Source organism: Fibroporia radiculosa, assembly GCF_000313525.1.
Source record: "Fibroporia radiculosa TFFH 294 genomic supercontigs, scaffold566, whole genome shotgun sequence".
Taxonomy (NCBI): Eukaryota; Fungi; Basidiomycota; class Agaricomycetes; order Polyporales; family Fibroporiaceae; genus Fibroporia; species Fibroporia radiculosa.
This window is the reverse complement of record NW_012133221.1, coordinates 22,076-40,562: the sequence shown is the minus strand read 5'-3', so window position 1 is coordinate 40,562 and position 18,487 is coordinate 22,076. Positions and strand designations below refer to the sequence as shown.

At 49.5% G+C, this 18,487-nt stretch overlaps 6 protein-coding genes across 6 annotated transcripts; 4 read left to right on the top strand and 2 right to left on the bottom strand.

Annotated features, from left to right (window-relative positions):
• Positions 1 to 1,750: 1,750 nt before the first annotated feature.
• FIBRA_01282 (uncharacterized protein) lies at positions 1,751 to 5,938 on the top strand (the record flags this gene model as incomplete). The annotated part of the gene is made up of 6 exons (XM_012323160.1): positions 1,751 to 2,233; positions 2,286 to 5,138; positions 5,193 to 5,285; positions 5,339 to 5,462; positions 5,519 to 5,644; positions 5,700 to 5,938. 6 exons carry the CDS (start codon positions 1,751 to 1,753, stop codon positions 5,936 to 5,938), a joined length of 3,918 nt encoding a protein of 1,305 aa, XP_012178550.1.
• A 351-nt stretch (positions 5,939 to 6,289) lies between these two features.
• On the bottom strand, positions 6,290 to 7,747 carry FIBRA_01281 (uncharacterized protein; the record flags this gene model as incomplete). Its single annotated transcript, XM_012323159.1, has 7 exons — positions 6,290 to 6,609; positions 6,668 to 6,870; positions 6,925 to 6,970; positions 7,023 to 7,146; positions 7,217 to 7,369; positions 7,419 to 7,500; positions 7,551 to 7,747. 7 exons carry the CDS (start codon positions 7,745 to 7,747, stop codon positions 6,290 to 6,292), a joined length of 1,125 nt encoding a protein of 374 aa, XP_012178549.1.
• A 44-nt stretch (positions 7,748 to 7,791) lies between these two features.
• Positions 7,792 to 9,451, top strand: FIBRA_01280 (uncharacterized protein; the record flags this gene model as incomplete). Its single annotated transcript, XM_012323158.1, has 9 exons — positions 7,792 to 7,872; positions 7,946 to 8,041; positions 8,093 to 8,259; positions 8,310 to 8,410; positions 8,466 to 8,727; positions 8,778 to 8,877; positions 8,934 to 8,977; positions 9,036 to 9,160; positions 9,222 to 9,451. 9 exons carry the CDS (start codon positions 7,792 to 7,794, stop codon positions 9,449 to 9,451), a joined length of 1,206 nt encoding a protein of 401 aa, XP_012178548.1.
• Positions 9,452 to 11,448: 1,997 nt separating this feature from the next.
• Positions 11,449 to 13,076, bottom strand: FIBRA_01279 (uncharacterized protein; the record flags this gene model as incomplete). The annotated part of the gene is made up of 3 exons (XM_012323157.1): positions 11,449 to 12,679; positions 12,736 to 12,836; positions 12,891 to 13,076. 3 exons carry the CDS (start codon positions 13,074 to 13,076, stop codon positions 11,449 to 11,451), a joined length of 1,518 nt encoding a protein of 505 aa, XP_012178547.1.
• A 268-nt stretch (positions 13,077 to 13,344) lies between these two features.
• Positions 13,345 to 15,821, top strand: FIBRA_01278 (uncharacterized protein; the record flags this gene model as incomplete). The annotated part of the gene is made up of 14 exons (XM_012323156.1): positions 13,345 to 13,411; positions 13,464 to 13,522; positions 13,576 to 13,657; positions 13,715 to 13,857; positions 13,908 to 14,009; positions 14,078 to 14,197; positions 14,257 to 14,358; positions 14,414 to 14,643; positions 14,699 to 14,783; positions 14,830 to 14,978; positions 15,027 to 15,324; positions 15,388 to 15,513; positions 15,564 to 15,635; positions 15,693 to 15,821. 14 exons carry the CDS (start codon positions 13,345 to 13,347, stop codon positions 15,819 to 15,821), a joined length of 1,764 nt encoding a protein of 587 aa, XP_012178546.1.
• A 651-nt stretch (positions 15,822 to 16,472) lies between these two features.
• On the top strand, positions 16,473 to 18,200 carry FIBRA_01277 (uncharacterized protein; the record flags this gene model as incomplete). Its single annotated transcript, XM_012323155.1, has 7 exons — positions 16,473 to 16,588; positions 16,661 to 17,046; positions 17,096 to 17,172; positions 17,222 to 17,260; positions 17,309 to 17,659; positions 17,711 to 18,100; positions 18,153 to 18,200. 7 exons carry the CDS (start codon positions 16,473 to 16,475, stop codon positions 18,198 to 18,200), a joined length of 1,407 nt encoding a protein of 468 aa, XP_012178545.1.
• Between the last annotated feature and the right edge of the window lie 287 nt (positions 18,201 to 18,487).

Sequence of the window (18,487 nt, the reverse complement as noted above, 5' to 3'; positions counted from 1 at the left end):
GCTTTGGGCGCGATCAATACAGGCAAGTTTGCACAAGAGATTTTGGACGAGGTGAGGTTGGAGCCGCATAGTTGGGGCAGTGCGGTAAGAAACTCACAGACTGCGTTTGTGCAGGGCTCCGCGGACGTCATCTTCGTGGGACGCCAGTTCCAGAAAAACCCTGGAACCGTATGGGCATTTGCTGAGGAGTTGGGGGTGGCAATTGCGGTGGCAAATCAGATAGAGTGGCCATTTGCAGGTGGCAAACGCAACGGTGGAGAGAGGACGGGCGTGTGGGTCCCCATTCGCAGCGCCTGAAACCTGCCGATAACCAACTTGGATTTGACGTGTAACTGCAGATAGAAGGAAAATGTATGTACATGTACGTGGACCAACTCGGAAGACTTGGAGATCTGGCAGGACTGGGACAAATTGGCCTCATGGAGTGCGATGATTGAAAAATGGGAAGTCCGTGGAATTTGTTGGCAGCTACTAGAGTAAGGAGGAATAAGTCAGGTTGGGATAACCGCCGAGCATCCAAAGACAAGTCGATCTTGGCGAATGCTAAGTTTAGACAAGTCTGGTCTCGTACCCAGACGTGTCGAAGACACACACGTCTGGGCACGAGACCAGACAAGTCAGGTTCTAGATTAACTCGAAGTGCGCCAGGCACTGGCGCTAGACTTCGCGCGATATGGAGACTGTTTCACGGCTGACACCGCTCGTGTTGGTTGGAAATGTATTTTGAATGGACCATTATGTTCATTAAATTAATGCTGCATATATATATTCGCGTGAAATGTCGGCTTACTGACTTCACAATTCGATCTTTGTGAAGTCAGTGCGACCCCTATGGAGTACCTCTGGCCTGTGGAGGTGGATCGCCCTGGTCAGAACGCTCGTCTTGGATGGTAGCTATAAGGGCGAGATAGCAGCCATTCGAGAAGAAGACTCTGAAGGCTGGTTTGTTTCAGTCAGAAACAATCATTTTTCGATTGCAGGAGAAAAGCTGGTGTTGCTCACGGACATCCATGAGGACGTTGACTTCTGAAGAAGGGACTGGGTATGGTCTGGCTGCCACAACGCTCAGGGCGTGTGGGTTGAATCTATGGATAAGATGAGCTTGGTACACATTGGGTTCAACTCATATGATTTCGAGATTGTTGTGAAGGAGAGGCCCGTCTCACGAAACCTAGAGCCAGAGTGAGGACGGGTCCACTATGCTGGACATTCGAATATTGATTAGTAGATTTATCATGACACGCAGTAATGGGTCCAGTATATGAGCACCTTTGTTAAGTTGATGTAACTCTCCTCTTAAACAGAAAGTCTTAAATCTGGCTGCTACCATGATTGCTTCCGTCAGGAGTGGCACCTGCAGGTGACAGAGGCTGAGAGATTCAAAATCAGATCGACAGACGCGATCGGTTGGAAACGCGTGACAAGATGTAACGCGTTCGTGACAGGGAAATCAACACGCGCGCAGTCTTCCGAGTCGAAGTTGGAGAGCAGGCGTGCACCGGACATCCCCCCTTCTTTTCCCCCTTCACGCCATCGTTATCTTACGATTTGGCGAACATACTGTATCCACGTTGTTCTAATCGTCTCGGTAATTCCGCCCTCATCTCACGGTTTCATTTCGGACCCTCTAGCACCGAGTATACCGAACACAAGACTACTTCTTCAGGTCCGTGCAAATAAATTTGCTTGAGCCAACTGATCTTATAGCGGCGTGATATCCTCGCTCAGAATAATCTCAGGCGAATGAGGGATGCCTCCTGTAAATCGCGACCTCAGGATCGATACCTCGGCAAATGCATTAACAGATCCTTCGTCAAGTCGGCAAGCTTCAGCTTCCACTGCTAGCTTGAGCCACGCATCAGCTCGGAGCTTCAGACCCAGGAGCACATCCTCCGCATCCGCGTCCTCGTCAATATCCAGTGTTGCTCGTTCCTATCCCTCTCGACCGTCAACTTCACACAGCACTCGGCGTGCACGGACACCGGCTGAATGTCCCTCAGACGACGATGGCCCCAGTGTGCAGGAGTATGTACTCGCGATGCATGACTTCGCGCCCCAAAGTCAGAATGTTACTTGCCTTGCGTTCACGGCTGGCCAGGTCATCCGCGTTATCAACCGGGACTCTAGCGGCTGGTGGGATGGCGAACTGGACGGGCGGCGGGGCTGGTTCCCCAGTAACTATGTAACATCAGATGTTGGTCTTTTAACCGAGGAAGAGCTGCCCAAAGTGACGGTGAGCGTCCTTTGGTACTCGATACAGCTGGTTGGCTTGACGTGTCCTACAGCATGCCCGTTCTGGACACACTCATTCAATTTCTGCAACGTCCGCAGCGTCATGGTCGACGCCTATGGCTGCGCCTTCGGCGAGAAACCAATCATTTTCAAGGACAGACCATCGCCCAATACCTTCCGACAGCGGCGGGCAAAATACCGACACGTATTGCCCTCCGCTCATGGTTCCTCTCCTTCACGGACTCTCCCTGCTCCAGAACGCGGCAAAAATGAATCGAACAGCACATTTTCAGCCATCGACAGCCTATATCATCTCGTGTGTGCGCGCCATCCTCTCTGATGTTGGATGCTTATCACGTGACGCGCCAATCCTGAAATTACATGGGATTCTTGCGCAGGAGCGCAAACGCATTTTGTCGGATCTTGCTTCGCTAGTATCACAGGCGAAGAGGGCTTCTGACGAAAATCTTAGCGAGGATTTAAAGGAGTTAGAGATCGAGACAATGGTGAAATTAGGTGGTCAGCTTTTTGCGCATGTCCGAGGCTTCTTGACGCTCTTGGTTCAATGCGGAGTACCGCTGCCGAAGCATGGTGGGCGCCCGCCCGGCTCTGCCTTTGGGATTCCTTCTAGTGAGCAGTGGACTAGTTCAGATGGAACCGCCGTTCAGTTCGACGAGCCCAGCGACCCAGGTGAGTTCGGCCAGTGCTGGGCTGCCACTAGCAAGACAACGAATGGGATAGAACATCGAATATCCGCGCGGAAGTTTGCTATCCATCCTACTGTTCATACTCCTCTGCGCGCAAGAAGTATGGGCGACCTGAGAACACCAAAGCAAATTGTTCTCGATGCGGACGTTCGTCAGATGCCATTAAAGCCACATCTGAAGACACTGGTGGGTCAAGGCGCCACTCACCATTCATTCACTCCACGAACGAAGCGCCTCATTGAAGGTGCTATTGCTCATCACAAAACAAACCACTCCTTCAGTAGCAGTCACTCGTCGTCGTCGTCGTTCTCATCCGGCGAATCCATTGGGACGCCTGCAACGCCGGTTTTTCCCTCTGGTCCCTCGACCACGTCCGAGGTTATGGAAGCATTGCGGTATACCCACGATCACTATTTGTCGACCATCGCTGCATTTATCGGCCATGCTCACTCGCATTCGCGCTCGTCGCATGCTTCGAGTACCGGACATATGTACGACCTGGTCCGAGAAGTCGTAGACATGGTATGCAAACTGTTGACCATAGTTGAAGCGGTCTTGAAGCACCCAGATATTCCGGCGCCGAAGGCGCAGACTTTGAAGTCTGCAAAGGAGGGTTTATATCACGTCACGAGCAAGTTGGCGGATTCAGTACGCGTCCTCACAATGTCATCGCCTTCTGACGTTACAGAGGAAGAAGAGAAAGCTACACTTTTGCGATGTGCCACCAATGCTTTGAAGGCCGGCTCAGATTGTGTCAGCGCCGTGAAGAAGTGTCTGCAGCGACCCATTGGCGAAAAGGCGCTTATCGTCCAACTTCCTCCGTTGGGAGAATTTAACATGCCGAATTCTCCTCGCAAGTTTTCATATCATACGAGCACGCACTCTCGGACTCCTAGCAAGACGTCGAGTTTCCATGGGCTGCGTCACCTTTATGCATCCATTGACGCCAATGCTGACGAGGAGGATCTCACTATCCAGGCGCAGACTGTGTCCTCCGTTGATGTGACCGTTCGAGTGGACCGATCTTCGTCCGACTCGATGCAGAAAGTCGACATGCCTAATCCTTGGCAATTGCCCAAAGTACACGTGGAGACTGAAGCTGTCGACGGCGCTGATGATACAGCGGCCACACATCACTCGCTGCCCCCTTTGAGAATTCCCACTGAACCGGTTGCTCCTGATTTGCCTTCGCCAGCTTCTATCGCTCAGACAGACGATGACAGAACGACATGGGAGGGAAGTCAGCGGCGGCCGCATTCCCCGATGTCGTTCGAGGAAAAGCTGCTACATGGTAATCTCCCGGCGGTGCCTGGGTCCTCGCTCTCTGAGTCAGCCAGGACTACTCCCGTCGCTTGGACGCTGTCGCACGACCATGCTCCCGATGATGTTGCTTACAACAGCGATGGTCAGCTGGTTGGTGCGACCTTGGCAGCCCTGGTTGAGCGAATGACACCCCATGATGCCGTTGTAGAGCAAGCGTTTGCAGCCGTCTTCTTCTTGACATTCCGCCTTTTCACCACGCCCATGAATCTTGTCGAGGCCATCATTGCTCGATATAACTTGTCCCCTCCCCTCAGCTTGTCCGTCGAGGATCAATATGTCTGGCAACAACGCAAGGGGCTACCTGTCCGGTTGCGTGTGTCCAACTTCGTCAAGGCATGGCTCGAGTCTCACTGGCGTCCAGCAACCGACAACATAGTACTGCAGACCCTACTGGATTTCACGCGCGACGCTCTTGCTACCATGTTTCCGGTCCCGTCACAACGGATCCTGGAGTTGATCGGTTCCTGGCAAACGATGAACGAAGCTAGCGGAAACCTCAAGATGGAGCGCGGACGGGATATTAGCGTGTCTCTCAATCCTCCTGTGATGCATCCTTCGGAAGTGCCCAGGCCCGTAATGACGAAGGCATTGCTGAATGCTCTGAGAAGCAAGAACTTTGGCGCAATTTCTGTGACAGACTTTGACTGTTTGGAATTGGCCAGACAGCTGACGACCATGGAATGCATATTGTACTGCGCAATCAGGCCTGAAGAAGTGCTAGAAACCGGACAAGACGGCGTCGCATCGCCAGTGAACATCAAGGCTGTCACATCTTTGAGCACTGCTATTACTGGTTATGTCGCGGAAAGCATTTTGAACGAACTTGATACCAAAAAGCGAACCGCGTTGGTCAAGTTTTTCATCAAGGTTGCAGACGTAAGCTAATCAGTTCCCTCCCACATATATCGCTCGGCTGATCTCGATTTTCAGCGATGTGTCTCCCTCAACAATTTTAGCACCCCTCGCTCGATTCTGGCTGCTCTTGACTCGTCGACCATCTCGCGACTTCAGCAAACCTGGACTGTAAGTCGTCTTTTCCTGTTTCTGAACATCTTATAATCAAGTATGCTTTGTAGGGTTTGCCTCAAAAGAACAAGCTACAACTGGAGGCTTTGAGAAAGCTTGCTGATCACGCCCGCAACTACCACGAGTACCGCACTCGATTACGCAATACTTCGCCCCCTGCAGTGCCTTTCTTAGGTGCGTCATGGATGGTCCCAGTTATTTAGGATCCGCGTTGGCTGACGCGGCTGCAGGTCTCTACCTCACCGATGTCACATTCTGCCGCGAAGGCAACCCTTCCCACAGAGCATCACCCAAGTCGCCTGACAAGAGACTATTGAATTTCAATAAGTACCACAAATTAACTCGAATTGTGCAAGGTTAGTATCAGAAAATCGTCAATTTCAACTTACGTCGTCTTATAATGCAACATAGATATGCAGCGCTTCCAGGTCCCGTATAATCTCAAACAGATACCCGAAGTCCAGGAGTACCTGAAGGACGCATTCGAGAAATCTAAACATCGAGGCGATCTGCATGACCTATATCGCCGTAGTCTATTAGTAGAACCAAAGCAGCCCGCGGATACGCCTCCCGCCAGCGATGTGCGGCAACTATTCAACTGGACGAACCGTTCGCAATCACACCATACCACTCCAACTTCTGCATCATGATTGCTTGTTTTCATACGTCCATCTTGCTCATTTCTTTTCTTCATTTCGGACATGGTTTTGTACGCGCATCTGATATCTCCCTCGTGATCTCACTGTCTGTTTCCCATATCTGCACAGCACTAGCATTTTTCATCCTTATAACTGTCATTCATTTGCTGTCTATCAGTTTGTATTCGCTGTGTCTGCGTATCCGGAGGTCCGTGATGTAGTGTCTATATCTTTACTTATCTTATTAAGTTTACAAGCTTGAATCATCCAGTGATATGCATTCACAACTTACGTTAGATTGTAAGTCAGTGTGCATCAAACGCCGTCGAGTACAAATATATGCTGCCGCGGCTGACGGGTATGTCAAACGTCGACAGTACCAGGAGGCCCGAATTGAAATCTAACTGTCCCTTCATTACGTCCTAGTAACGACGCCTCGCTCTCGACTTGCGCAAGTGCAATGTTGTCTCTCTCCCTCGGAGGATGTTCCGACTCTCGCATTATAATCTTTAATCGGATGAGTTGATCTGCCTTGTATGGTATGAGAAGAGGTGCAATATGGGACTGTACGAGTTGGCTTCGACCAAGATGAGGGGATGGAGAGGATGGGGTTGTGGGTGACGTGTTCGCCTGAGGATTTTGGGACGTTGATATGAGTAGATCGATAACCGAATGAGCAATTTCTGCAATGCAATCAGGGTTGAGCGATAGTGGAGTAAACACAGATTGTATCGCGATCACCTTCCAAATCTTGGACTTGTGTTTGGAATTTCTCTTCCCATTTCCCGGACTTTCCAAGAATCGATGCAATCTCGGCACTGCTTTTATATCCCGGTCGCCCTGGAGAAGAATCCTGCTCGAGCGAAGACAGCAAAGCTGCAAGATACAGGCATCCAAGCGCAACCACATGCGGCGGAAACTCAAGATTAACTTGTGTTCGGAAGCTACACGATGTATAATGAGCGCGTGTGTATGCTTCAAAACTGATATAGGCAGACCTATCAATGGTCAGGCGCCATGCCAGCTTGGTCAGTTTCTTGGTAGCTAGAACATGTCAGGCTCAGACAAACGAGAAAGTGGAAAATGATGTGATTACCTCCCAGAGATCTCCCAGCCTTGATGACATATGGGAATGGCAAGCGCGAAGTGAAATTAAAGCACACGGTTTCGAGTAGCAACCTTTCCACCGCAAGTAGTCGTGAGCGATCGTGCTCAACTGTCTGAAGAGAATTACGTGTCAATGTTTCAGTGAACAAGGTAAAACAAGGTAAAACAAGAGGGGAAACATACGGCTGGATCCATGTCTACTTCTCCCGCTATCGACTTTGATTTAGCGGCAAGCTCTGGAAAGTGTACCGCATACGAGACCATCAATATTTCACGTGGTTTCTTAAGAGTATCATGCATCTTCGAGGAGACGTAAAGCGATGCAAGACTGACATCCTGGTGTAAATTGAGATCCAAGCACATGACAAATATAGGATGTACGTACTGGATAGCTGAAGTCTTTTCGCGCAAAGAAGAGGTGAAAGCGGTGGTATAGGTTCTGTGCAGTGGCAATCGTCTTTCTGGGACTGCATATCTCTTGAGCATGCCAGTGTCAATATGCTACTGCGAGACTCACAAGCCGATCTTCGCGCCGACCGCCTCTATGAACCCACATGCTTGTTGCCTAATCTTCTCTTCTTGTGCTACAGATAATTTGCTTCGTTGCCTATCAGATAGATGTTCCACTTCAGTTGGTGTAAAATAAGGCAAGTGGTATTTGATGTGCGAAGCCAGCTGAGAGGACGAACCCTGGTGGGCGTATGCGGAGTCCATGTCGCGGGAAGTTAAAGCAGCTCTCAGCCACCGCGACCTCTTCAATGGATTTCAGCCAGGTACCGGTCTTTTCTGCTCTCGTCGCAGCAAGACTCTGTCTTGCGCTGTCTCCTTTACCGGTAGACGTAAGAAACAGTCATCTATTGTCGTCGCCACTGACAGCCTACTCTCGATGTACGAATTGCTTTCCATCTGCAGCAGGTTTACAAGTTAGCTAACTCGCCCGCAGTGCAAGAAGGCGTATATTTGCTTCAGCATGGTCTTGATCCTTACTATGAGGGTGCTGTTCGTCATGTATGTTGTCCGCGTATATGTTCTTGAAGGGCTATGACAAAAGATAACTAGTCTCCCCTATTACTATCGCTGTTCTCTACAGTCCTTCCTCTCACGACACTTACCGCTCCATTACTCTGGACGGCGTGTGACGCAGTATCCGCATGGGCATTAGTCAACATATGGAGAGCCCGATTGAACGTATCCCACAGTTCAAGGGATGCCCTGGTGGCCGCCTCGTGCGTATCAGCACGCCGCCCGCCAGAATTAAGCTGACTGTTGATACAAGGTACCTGCTAAATCCATATATTGTGATGCCATCGCTAGCGCTGTCTACCTCAAGTTATGAAAATGCTCTGTGCCTTCTTGCGCTTCTGTTTGCTTGCCGAGGTATGTTGACAATATTTTCCGTGTATCGTTTATACAAGTTGAAGACACCTTCCAGGCCAGCGATCAATGTCATTGCTCACATTCGCATTCCTTGTTCAACTGTCCCTCTCTACTGTTCACCTGGTTATTCCTTTGATGCTCTTGATTGTAACGGGACCAGTGTCGCGTTTGGCATCACCGCAACCTCTCGATACAGACAAGATCAAGCTCTTGCCGCCGCTAGCTGCAGAATTCATACTGTACTCATTGTTTCTGACTCTGGCGGCAACCATAAGTTCAGGTAGTTGTGCATGGATTGAACAGTCATGGATGGCCCCGTAAGTCAGATCTTTTACGAACGAAGGCCATGCTGAATGTGAATGCATAGGTTCCTGTTACCTGATTTAACTCCAAATACAGGTCTCTGGTGGTATTACTTCACCGAAATGTTTGATCACTTTAGACCATTCTTTTTGATGGTATTTTCGGTTCGTCACAAGGGATGAGTGTATGATCCATCATTCCATATTCACATTCCCGCTAGGTACACTTATTCATCTACGTTATCCCAATTTGCCTCAAGTTTCAGTAAGTTTGACGCTCCCATTTGGCTCGAAAGTCGCCAACTTACAATCATGCACCATAGGCATGATATACTCTATGGATGGTATCTCCTTCTCGGAGTATTCGCCACCTTCAAATCCTATCCTACGCTTTCAGATCCAGGCTTATTCATAAGCATGATATCGGTGTTTCCCGAAGTATTCCCCTGTGTGTTTGTTGTCTTTTATACTTGTTATGATTCCTGACTTTTTCTTTTGCTTGATCACAGACTTGTCCTATTCAGTCATCACAGGTCTCCTGCATCTTCATGCATCTCTCCTGTTACCACTTTTTCATTCTCTCTGGTTGACACAAGGCACAGGCAATGCAAATTTCTTCTATGCGTCGACACTAGTCTTCGGCATGGCGAATGGAGGGGTTCTTTTGGACTCTATACGAGCAGGGTTGCGTATAGCCATGGGTGAATTAAAATACGACCATGATGTAGTCCAAGAATAGACGTAGAGGTGAAAATTTACTTTTTTTTGCTTCCTGTTACATACGTCGATTTCCCTGTGTACTCTTGGGAGCCTTTGTCGAACATCAACAATCTTGTAGTGGAATGGCACTAATCATATTCAGACACTGTTAATTGAGTAACAATCACGTTCCTGCTATCCAAGCTGAACAGATTCATGTCGGAAGTATAGTTGGCTACCTTTGCTTCTTTATGTCCTTTTGAGATCTTTGCATGTTTGATTTTTTTAACAAAAAAACTGGCCTCTTTGTGGGGTCAACACCTGTATATAGACAAGTCGTCACTGTTTGAACACTGACTCGACGTACCTGCCCAGTATAATGATGACGGATGAAAATTTAGAACCAGAACTCCTGCCAAACTGTCTGTTTCTAATTTTTATAATGCATGTACACAGCTATACTTTTCCTGTCCTCCCCTCCGCGCTCAGTGCGACAAAATATATCACGCGATAGTCATGGAGTTTGCACCATGGCATTGGCAACCCATGAAGACAGTCTCAGTGCTACTCAGTGGCGCTAATCGGAGATGAGAACATCACCATAAAGGTGCTTTTCAAGAGGGTCCAATTTTAAGCCCATTCAAAAGTGCTTTCCGGACCAATGAGCGAGTACACTACCTGAGGTACCTGAGCACGCCAGATGCATACTTACAGACGTAGCACAGCACTGCTTGCGCATTCGAGCGTATGCCGCAAGCCTGGAACTAGATAATGCACATAGTTCCTCAATGCAGAACGGGCGCAGAGCAGTGGCACATATGACAATCACAAAAATAGTACGAAGACTCACCTTGACAGTCGAGTCTCCACCACCTGCCCTCACTGCCTGTCGTCAGCTGCAAAATCCGGCGCCTTCCGTTAGGTGCGTAGCCGAGTGGGATATTATTAGACCTTTCCCGTATGTTGAGCGCATGCAATGCGCAATATACATAATTGCGATGCGCGGAGTCGATAATGCTCGACGAGGACGCCTGTAGCACGGCAAGGGGGAAATGGATTAGATCATTCCAAAATTTGCGGGCACCTATATGGAGAATCGGACGTGCTTGGCAGAGAATTTGAAGAGGATGTGATTTCTGACATTCAGATCAGCGAGTCGTGGAGTAAGCTGTAAGTACAGTGGACAACCGTCACAAAACTTGTGCCCGCGGTGAGAGGTCAGGGTCGTCCAGCCATTTGTAGGAAACACAGGGAGAAGACGCCTGGGTTGTGCGTAGAAAAGTCCCGCATGATTGACCACTGGAAGGCGCAAATTGCCAAAGAGGCGGCAAGCGGACGACAGGGTCGCGAAGATGGGGCCCCGGGGTCGCATCAAACCAGTACTGTAGCGACGAAGTTCAAGTCTGCGTCTTCAAGTTGGATCCATGGTCCAGACCGCGGACCGTGCCTGTGCCATTGAGCTCTCCCAGTTCTCTTTGCATCTTATTTCACCGCCCTCAGCGTCCTGTAGCTCCCCTCGCGTTATACAACCAAATACCACCCTAACAGCGCGGGCATTCAAAGCTTTTCAACCGGCTCTAACAAATCCAAAGACCGCTGCCATTGCTCGACTTCCGCATCAGACGCATCTCATACACTGCTCCTTACGAAACGGACCTCGCAAACTGTATGCAAAATCAGATGATGCATTGTGTCGATATGCAAATGACTGTAATACTACAGAAGGGGCTGATATCATTGTAAATTAAGTCAATCGTGGGTTGATACATTGATCCCCGGTGTCATTCATGAACAAGTTTGCTAACATAATGAACACCCCTACAGGGTTACATCCACCATGTGTATTGTCGTTAAAATGCAGGCCTCTGTTAAACCATGGTCAGGCATTGATGTGCTAACTCAAGCAACTTTCAACCCTTGAGTACGAAGGAAATTTCTACAGGAAACTTGCGACTGCGAATGCATACATGCCTAACGCGAGTATTCACCACGTGCACCAAGAAGCTTAATAATCTAACCAGACGGAAAGTATCACCGTTATTGGCTATGGGTATATTTGGTGACATAGAAGCCAGCACCACTCCGATCCCTTTTCTTCAAGCCCTCTTCTCGATGGTTCGATGACAAACTTGGATATGTATCTTCCTGGGTGTGCGCGCCAAAATCGAGCACGAATGGTCGTGACTGAGTTGCCCCAAATAAGCGAGCGCTCTCAAGGACGATGGAGTATACCGGTGAGGAGTCGTTTCCCGGAGCGTGGACACTCCAGCCTTGAGCGGGAGAGCGAACATCCCATAACGCCACGACACTGTGACGAGCCGTTCCCGCCGCGATGAAGCTCGAAGATCCACCACCGCAGGCAACACAATAATTCGGCTCAAAAGTCCAGGGGTCGTAAACGGAAAGCACCGGGCGCAGAGGAGAGGGTCCATCACGGTGATCAATCGCACAAAGGCGAGCGGAAGATCGCATATCGTGGACATGGACAAGGCCATCGTACCAGCCAGACACGACTATCTGGTCTGATGATCCCCATGGTGAGGATAGCGGCGCGCCTGAAATGCCATAGACTGCAGATGGTTTGCGGAATCCGTCGGTAGAACCCGAGGATAGTACAGCGGTCGGACTGCTGGACAGTTCCGACGCATAGATGCTGTGTACGACTAATGGATCGACAGAGGACGTACCGAGAACGGCATATGGTGTAGAACCTCTCGTGGACAAGTAGGAAGACCAGCTCCGAGCTCCAAGACCCATGAGCTGCGGCAAGAAGGATGAAGAAGCGAGGTTCATGAAAGCGACGGTGCCGCCAGATGAGAGTGACAACACGTAATTGCCTGACGAAGAGATGCTTTCCACCACGTCGTCCCCGTGATAACAATGTTTCTCCCTTAGCGATGGCTCTATGAACGTGCTCCCCGAGCTTGACGAAACATGGGGAAGTATGACGCGCTCTACGCCACCGTCAGCGTAGCCGACATAGAACGCACGATCCATGCCTCCATCCGGCACAGACGCAATGCTTGTGATATCTCTACGAGCTTGCAGCTGAGAGCTTGTGGTATACGAGCCCTCGAGGCGAATCCCTGGCGACACGCCGGCTTTCGCTGTTGTGAAGACATATGAGTATATGGTGACGCCTGCGCCTACGACGAGTCTTGAGGTATTGATCGCCAAGACGGGCTGTAGTTTGCCGGTCCACTTTCGAGATAAGGGACGAGCCACGAACGCGGATTTAATCCAATTGCGATCGGCAATTGTGCGATACCTGTCCGAGGGGCCATTTCAACGCAGAATGCCCACAAATTATGCATCGATACGTACCGTACGTGCGAGTATGCGTCCCAGGTTTTAAGCGACCTACGCGAACTAAACGACGGCCAGGGATTACATCGTAGGAAGACGCTCCAGCCAACTTCGTTGACCTACAAATAATCAGTAGGTCTTTGGCTAGAGAAGAAACCGTAAAGTGGACTCACCAAGCAATACAGGGACATGCACGTCCGTGCCAGAGATGCCAATTCTCGGACAGTGAGGTAATGCATCGCTAGAATGATCACATCTTCTGGTAGATCTGTGAAATGCAAGGGCGCAGAGGTGCTCCTTTGGGAAATTACTGAGAAGGACTGTGAAAGCTTCGAGTTGTACTGTCGGCCAAAGTTCATGGTCAGACAGATGAGGTGAAGGGAGAGGGATTTAAGAGGGATGCACTTATCTGTGGGGCTGGAGGGAGTTTATGAGCGAGTAGTGTTCATGTGCTTACATAATCGCATGAAGACATATTTGTCGTGCCATGCTCACGCGTTCTGGCGGAGATGCTTCGGTATGTGGCACTTGGCGGTGGCGGACTGTCCGTTGCTCTCTTCCCCACCCCATTCTCTACAATCGCTCTTCCACGACGGCTTGCGAACGGATCCAGCGTCCACGTGGGCCATGCAGCAGGATTTGACCCCCCTTCAGCGAACGAGAAGGGATGTTCGGATCCTACTTGTAGGCGACGGTGCGCCACGTTTCCCCACAAACTAGTGCAAAAGTTGACTCACGAACATCAGATGGCGTCGGGAAAAGCACAATTGTCACCTCACTTATCAAGGAATCCTATGTAGCACATGTATGTCCATGAGGCCATCTCCCAAATTTTTGATGTATTAACGCCAACGCCAGGTTCAGCACGTCGTCCCTGAAGTCACCATACCCCCCGAGGTGACACCTGAGAATGTCACGACGTACATAGTTGACTCTGGCAGTGAGTGCGACATGCCTCCTTCGTTTCCTCCCTGTCTGAAGCTGGCGGCTCAACTAGGTGGACCTCAGGATAGACCTCATCTCGAATCCGAGATACGCAAGGCCCATGTCATTTGTGTCGTATATTCCATTGACAATCCGAACTCTTTCGATCGGATACCCACCTACTGGTTACCGTATTTTCGGCAGCTTGGCGTCAATGTACCTCTAGCGTTTTTTCGCGTGCGAGAATAGCTCTGACAGCCGTCTAGGTTCCGGTGATTCTGGTCGGCAATAAAATCGACTTGCGAGGCGGAGAGGTGACTAATGATGCATTGGAAGAGGAGATTATCCCTATCATGAACGAGTTCAAGGTCCGTAACTTCGGGACATTAAGCCCCCGAGCCTGTTCAGCTTTGCCGTAAATTGACCAAAATGCTAGGAAGTCGAGACATGTGTAGAATGCTCCGCTAAACTCCCTCTGAATGTGTCTGAGGTCTTCTACTTTGCCCAAAAAGCAGTATTACACCCGACCGCCCCTTTATATGATTCGAGAGATCATGTGTGTCCCCAGGTCTGCATCTTCATGTCATCGCTTAACGCTGCGATGATCTGGAACAGGTCCTGAAAAAGGAATGTGTGGCTGCTCTCAGACGCATATTCAAACTTTGCGACGCCAACAAGGATGGCATCCTTGATGCTTCCGAATTGAACGAGTTTCAAGTGGGTGTGAATTGTGATTCTTTGCTCTATACGCAATTTCATGTAGGCACGTCAGCGTAAATGTTTCGACGCTCCTCTGCAAGCACAGGAGCTGGAAGGTATCAAGGATATGGTCCAACAGCATGCTGAGGGAGGGGTCCGCGATGGAGGCCTCACAGAGGCAGGCTTCCTCTATTTGCATACCATTTTTATCCAGCGCGGACGTTTGGAGACCACTTGGACTGTTCTGCGCAAATTTGGGTATGCTGAAGATCTACGTCTGACGGAAAGCTTCCTATACCCTAAGTCAGTATTCTCTATCATTCTTCCATATAAACCAATTTGCTAATACATAGGTTAGATTTGATGTCCCGTATGATTGTTCTGTCGAACTTAGTCCCAAAGGATATCAATTTTTCACAGATATCTTCGAGACCTTCGACAAGGTTGGTTTATTCTCTCATCGATCTTCTAAACCTAATTACAAGCCAGGACCAAGATGGTGCCCTCAAGACTGAAGAGTTGGAAGATTTATTTAGTACATCGCCAGGAAATCCATGGGCTAGTCAAAAGTTTCCAGACACCACGGTTGCGGATGACACAGGTGCAGTGACTTTGCAAGGATGGCTAGCACAGTGGAGGTGCGTGCAATTATATTGCTTCGCGTTCGGCAAGTAACATCATAATAGCATGACAACTCTCCTGGACTACAAGACCACGCTTGCAAATCTGGCATATCTGGGCTATCCTGATGATCCACGTACATCTGCGTTACACATCACCCGGCCGCGTAAGGTGGATCGTCGGAAAGGCAAGGTGACGCGTAATGTGTTCTTATGTTACGTATGTGGAGCGGCAGGATCGGGGAAAACCTCGCTGCTGCGTGCATTTGCCGATAAACCCTTCAGCGACACATATGAACCCACCAAAAAGATGAATTCCGTGGTCAATTCTGTTGACATAGACGGTTCGGAGAAGTATCTTGTTGTACGTCATTCATCGACGTTCAGTTTCATTTCATTGAAATCGTATACATCGATCAAGCTACAGGAGTTCGGCTCGAAGTACGAGGCAGAAACATTGCGAAATCCGAAAAAAACGGATTTGGCAGATGTGATACTCTATGTCTACGACTCGAGCGATACGAATTCCTTCTCGTATATCAGCAACTTGAGGGTATGTTGTATGCCTTGGGTTTTGTCAGTATCGTTCTGACGATACTGCAGCAACAATATAGCCTTGATCACATTCCGACACTATTTGTAGCCACAAAGTCTGATCTAGACCTTGCACAACAGGTCAATTATCCATCTGCCTATGATTTAATACACTGCTGATGACATGTTGGCGTACAGAGACATGAGGTGCAACCCGATGTGTACTGCCGACGATTAAGCCTTCAGGTGCCAGTCGCTGTCAGCGTGAAGACGGGGCAGATCGCAGACGTTTTCCATGCCATCTGCAGCACTGCAATGAATCCGTGAGTATTTTCTTTGCCTGACGATCCCCTCATGCCAATGTCTCATTGCCAAGCAGAAATTCAGCTATACCGGGAGGTTCAGATCGTGCGATGACAACGGCAGCTCGTTTTCGGCTGTATGTCAAGGTGTGTACAATGGTGGGAGGGCTTGCGACTGGACTTCTGCTTGTATATCGGACGTTTGCACGGCCAGGAAGTACATTCGGCGGTCTCGGAGCGCAGTGGGCTAGTTGGTTGTTGGGTAGTGCGAGGAAGGAACTTTAGTTACGTTACTTGATCTACTAATTGCTTGCATATCGATAGATTTCTTTGTATTGGGCGTACTTCATTTGGGAGATGTCAATCCTTGAGTGAAATGTACAACGCGCTGAAGGTGGTAAGGTCCGGATGATCATGAGTGAGAGGATACCGCGCGACACCGGCGTGGCGTCCGAGTCAGCGCGTGAAGCGTGAAGGGCAGTGGCCGCGAATGACATAACTTCATAAGGGTCACAATAGCATTCCACCAATACACATCCTGACTCTCAATCTTTCGGCCACCATCGATTGTATTATCTTGGACACATTGTGTCTCTGAGTGCTCCTCAACTTGATTTGGAAAACACAAGATATTTCCGACCTCTTAGCATCTACCTGACGAATCCACCTAGTCGCCATGGATGAAGACATGGATTTCGACTCAGGAATATCAGGCAACCTCCAAGGAACGTCCTACGAACAATATCAGCCACAGATTCACGGAGGAGCTGTGGAATATGGTCGCAAGATGCTGTACGCACACTCTACCCTTTGTTCTTTCTTTTCAATTCGAGCGTCGACCGTCTCACATTTTTGAACGCCCAGGGATCTTGTCTTTGTTCAGGACTGTACTGGGAGTCAAGGCAGCTATATCACTTCGGCTACGAGGAACATTGAAGAGATCTGCAACCACATCTACGAATCCGGGAAGCTACAGGCTCGCGAAGATCTACGTATTGGACTAGTCGCATATCGAGATCACCCGCCACAGGATCACACATATATCACCAAAAACTTCGGATTCTCGTCAGATATTTCGCAAGTTCATCGGGATTTGTCAAGTCTATATGCGTCGGGTGGAGGTGATGGGCCTGAGGCGGTCACTGCAGCTCTCGCTGAGGCGTTGAATATGGAATGGCGTCCCAACGCGAGCAAGATGGTCGTGCTAATAGCTGACGCCCCACCACACGGAATAGGAGAATACGGAGATGGTATACAAACTTCTTTTACCTTCTCCTAGTTGACTTACATGCAGTGTAGGGTTTGACGACGGTTCTCCCGATGGCCATGATCCATTGCAACTTGCCAGAATGATGGCCAGCCGCGGTATTACTCTAGTGAGCCTTTTGTCTAGTATCAGTAGATTGCACTCTGATTGTGCTCTAGTTCTTCGTCGCCTGTGAGCCAGCTCTCAGTGGCTACTCGGTGAGCTCAGTGACATACATTTCAAATATCCTCCTGACTTCGGCGCAGTATGCCACCGATTTCTTCCAAGCAATTACAAATATCACATCAGGGCTAATGCTCCCTCTCACTACCGCGGATTTGCTCACTCACGCAATCGTAGGCAGTGTGCTCGAGAACCTCGATATGGAACGACTCGTGCGCGAAGTGGGAGAAGCTGTTTCTCAACGAATTCTCGGAAATAATGAGAGTGTCGATGACGTTGCTCGGGAACTCCACGAGCGACTCCTCCTTCGTAATGAGAATACGAAGAGGGTTGTCATTGAGAGCATCTACCGCGAGTCCGAAGAAGCTAAACACAACGTCAACGTGTACACGCAAGCCTCGAACCTTGCCGAAGCTCGTCCATTGCTGAAAAGGGTGTGTCCTCTACACTGTATCTTGTCAACTCAATGCTGAACGGTTTGACAGGTTCAAGGAACACGGTTCACTGACAAATACCTTCACGCACGCATGACATCCACGCGTGGGTCCTATGCTTACTCTCCCTACCCCCCTCCTCGCCCTGGAAGTACTTCAACTAGTATCACGAAGTCGCCGACGTCGCCGAGCTTTTCGTCCACAACAGGTTCGCCGCCACGTAAGGTTGTAACGGACTTCGCAGCATTCGGCGCTCCGAAGAATGCAAGTGTGTTTGCTACAGCAGTTGCATCCACCCCGTTCTCTCTGGCAGGTGGTAAGGCCGCGTTTGGGGGAATGCGTGGTGGGACACGCACTACATTTGATGACGATGATGACGAGGAGGATGGTGATGGACGACAACGCATCGAGCTACGCGAGGACTCAATCACCCTTGACCAGGTATGAACAGTGTGCCTCGTCTACTGTCTATGATTCTGACCAGCCTTTGTAGGCGAGGCGCATTGCTATGCAGAGCGCATGGAGAAGTGCACGCGTGTAATGGATCCCAAGAGGTTCTTTTTACTACGCTTTCTGTCTTAGTGACGGATATGCGGTTCGAACGGTTTTCAGTTCTGGAAATTGCCGTTCTTTTGTGTCTGCTTTAGCTTCGGAACCAATTGTTCACGTTCGTAATGATGATCAATCACGATGTAACCGCCTTTGATGGAGCATAGTCTCTATATGTATGTATGCCACCAGCTCTTGCATTGATAAAACAGTAACTTCTCATGTACCGATACATAACTAAATCCGGAGGTACCATACGATACCATACGTGTCAATACG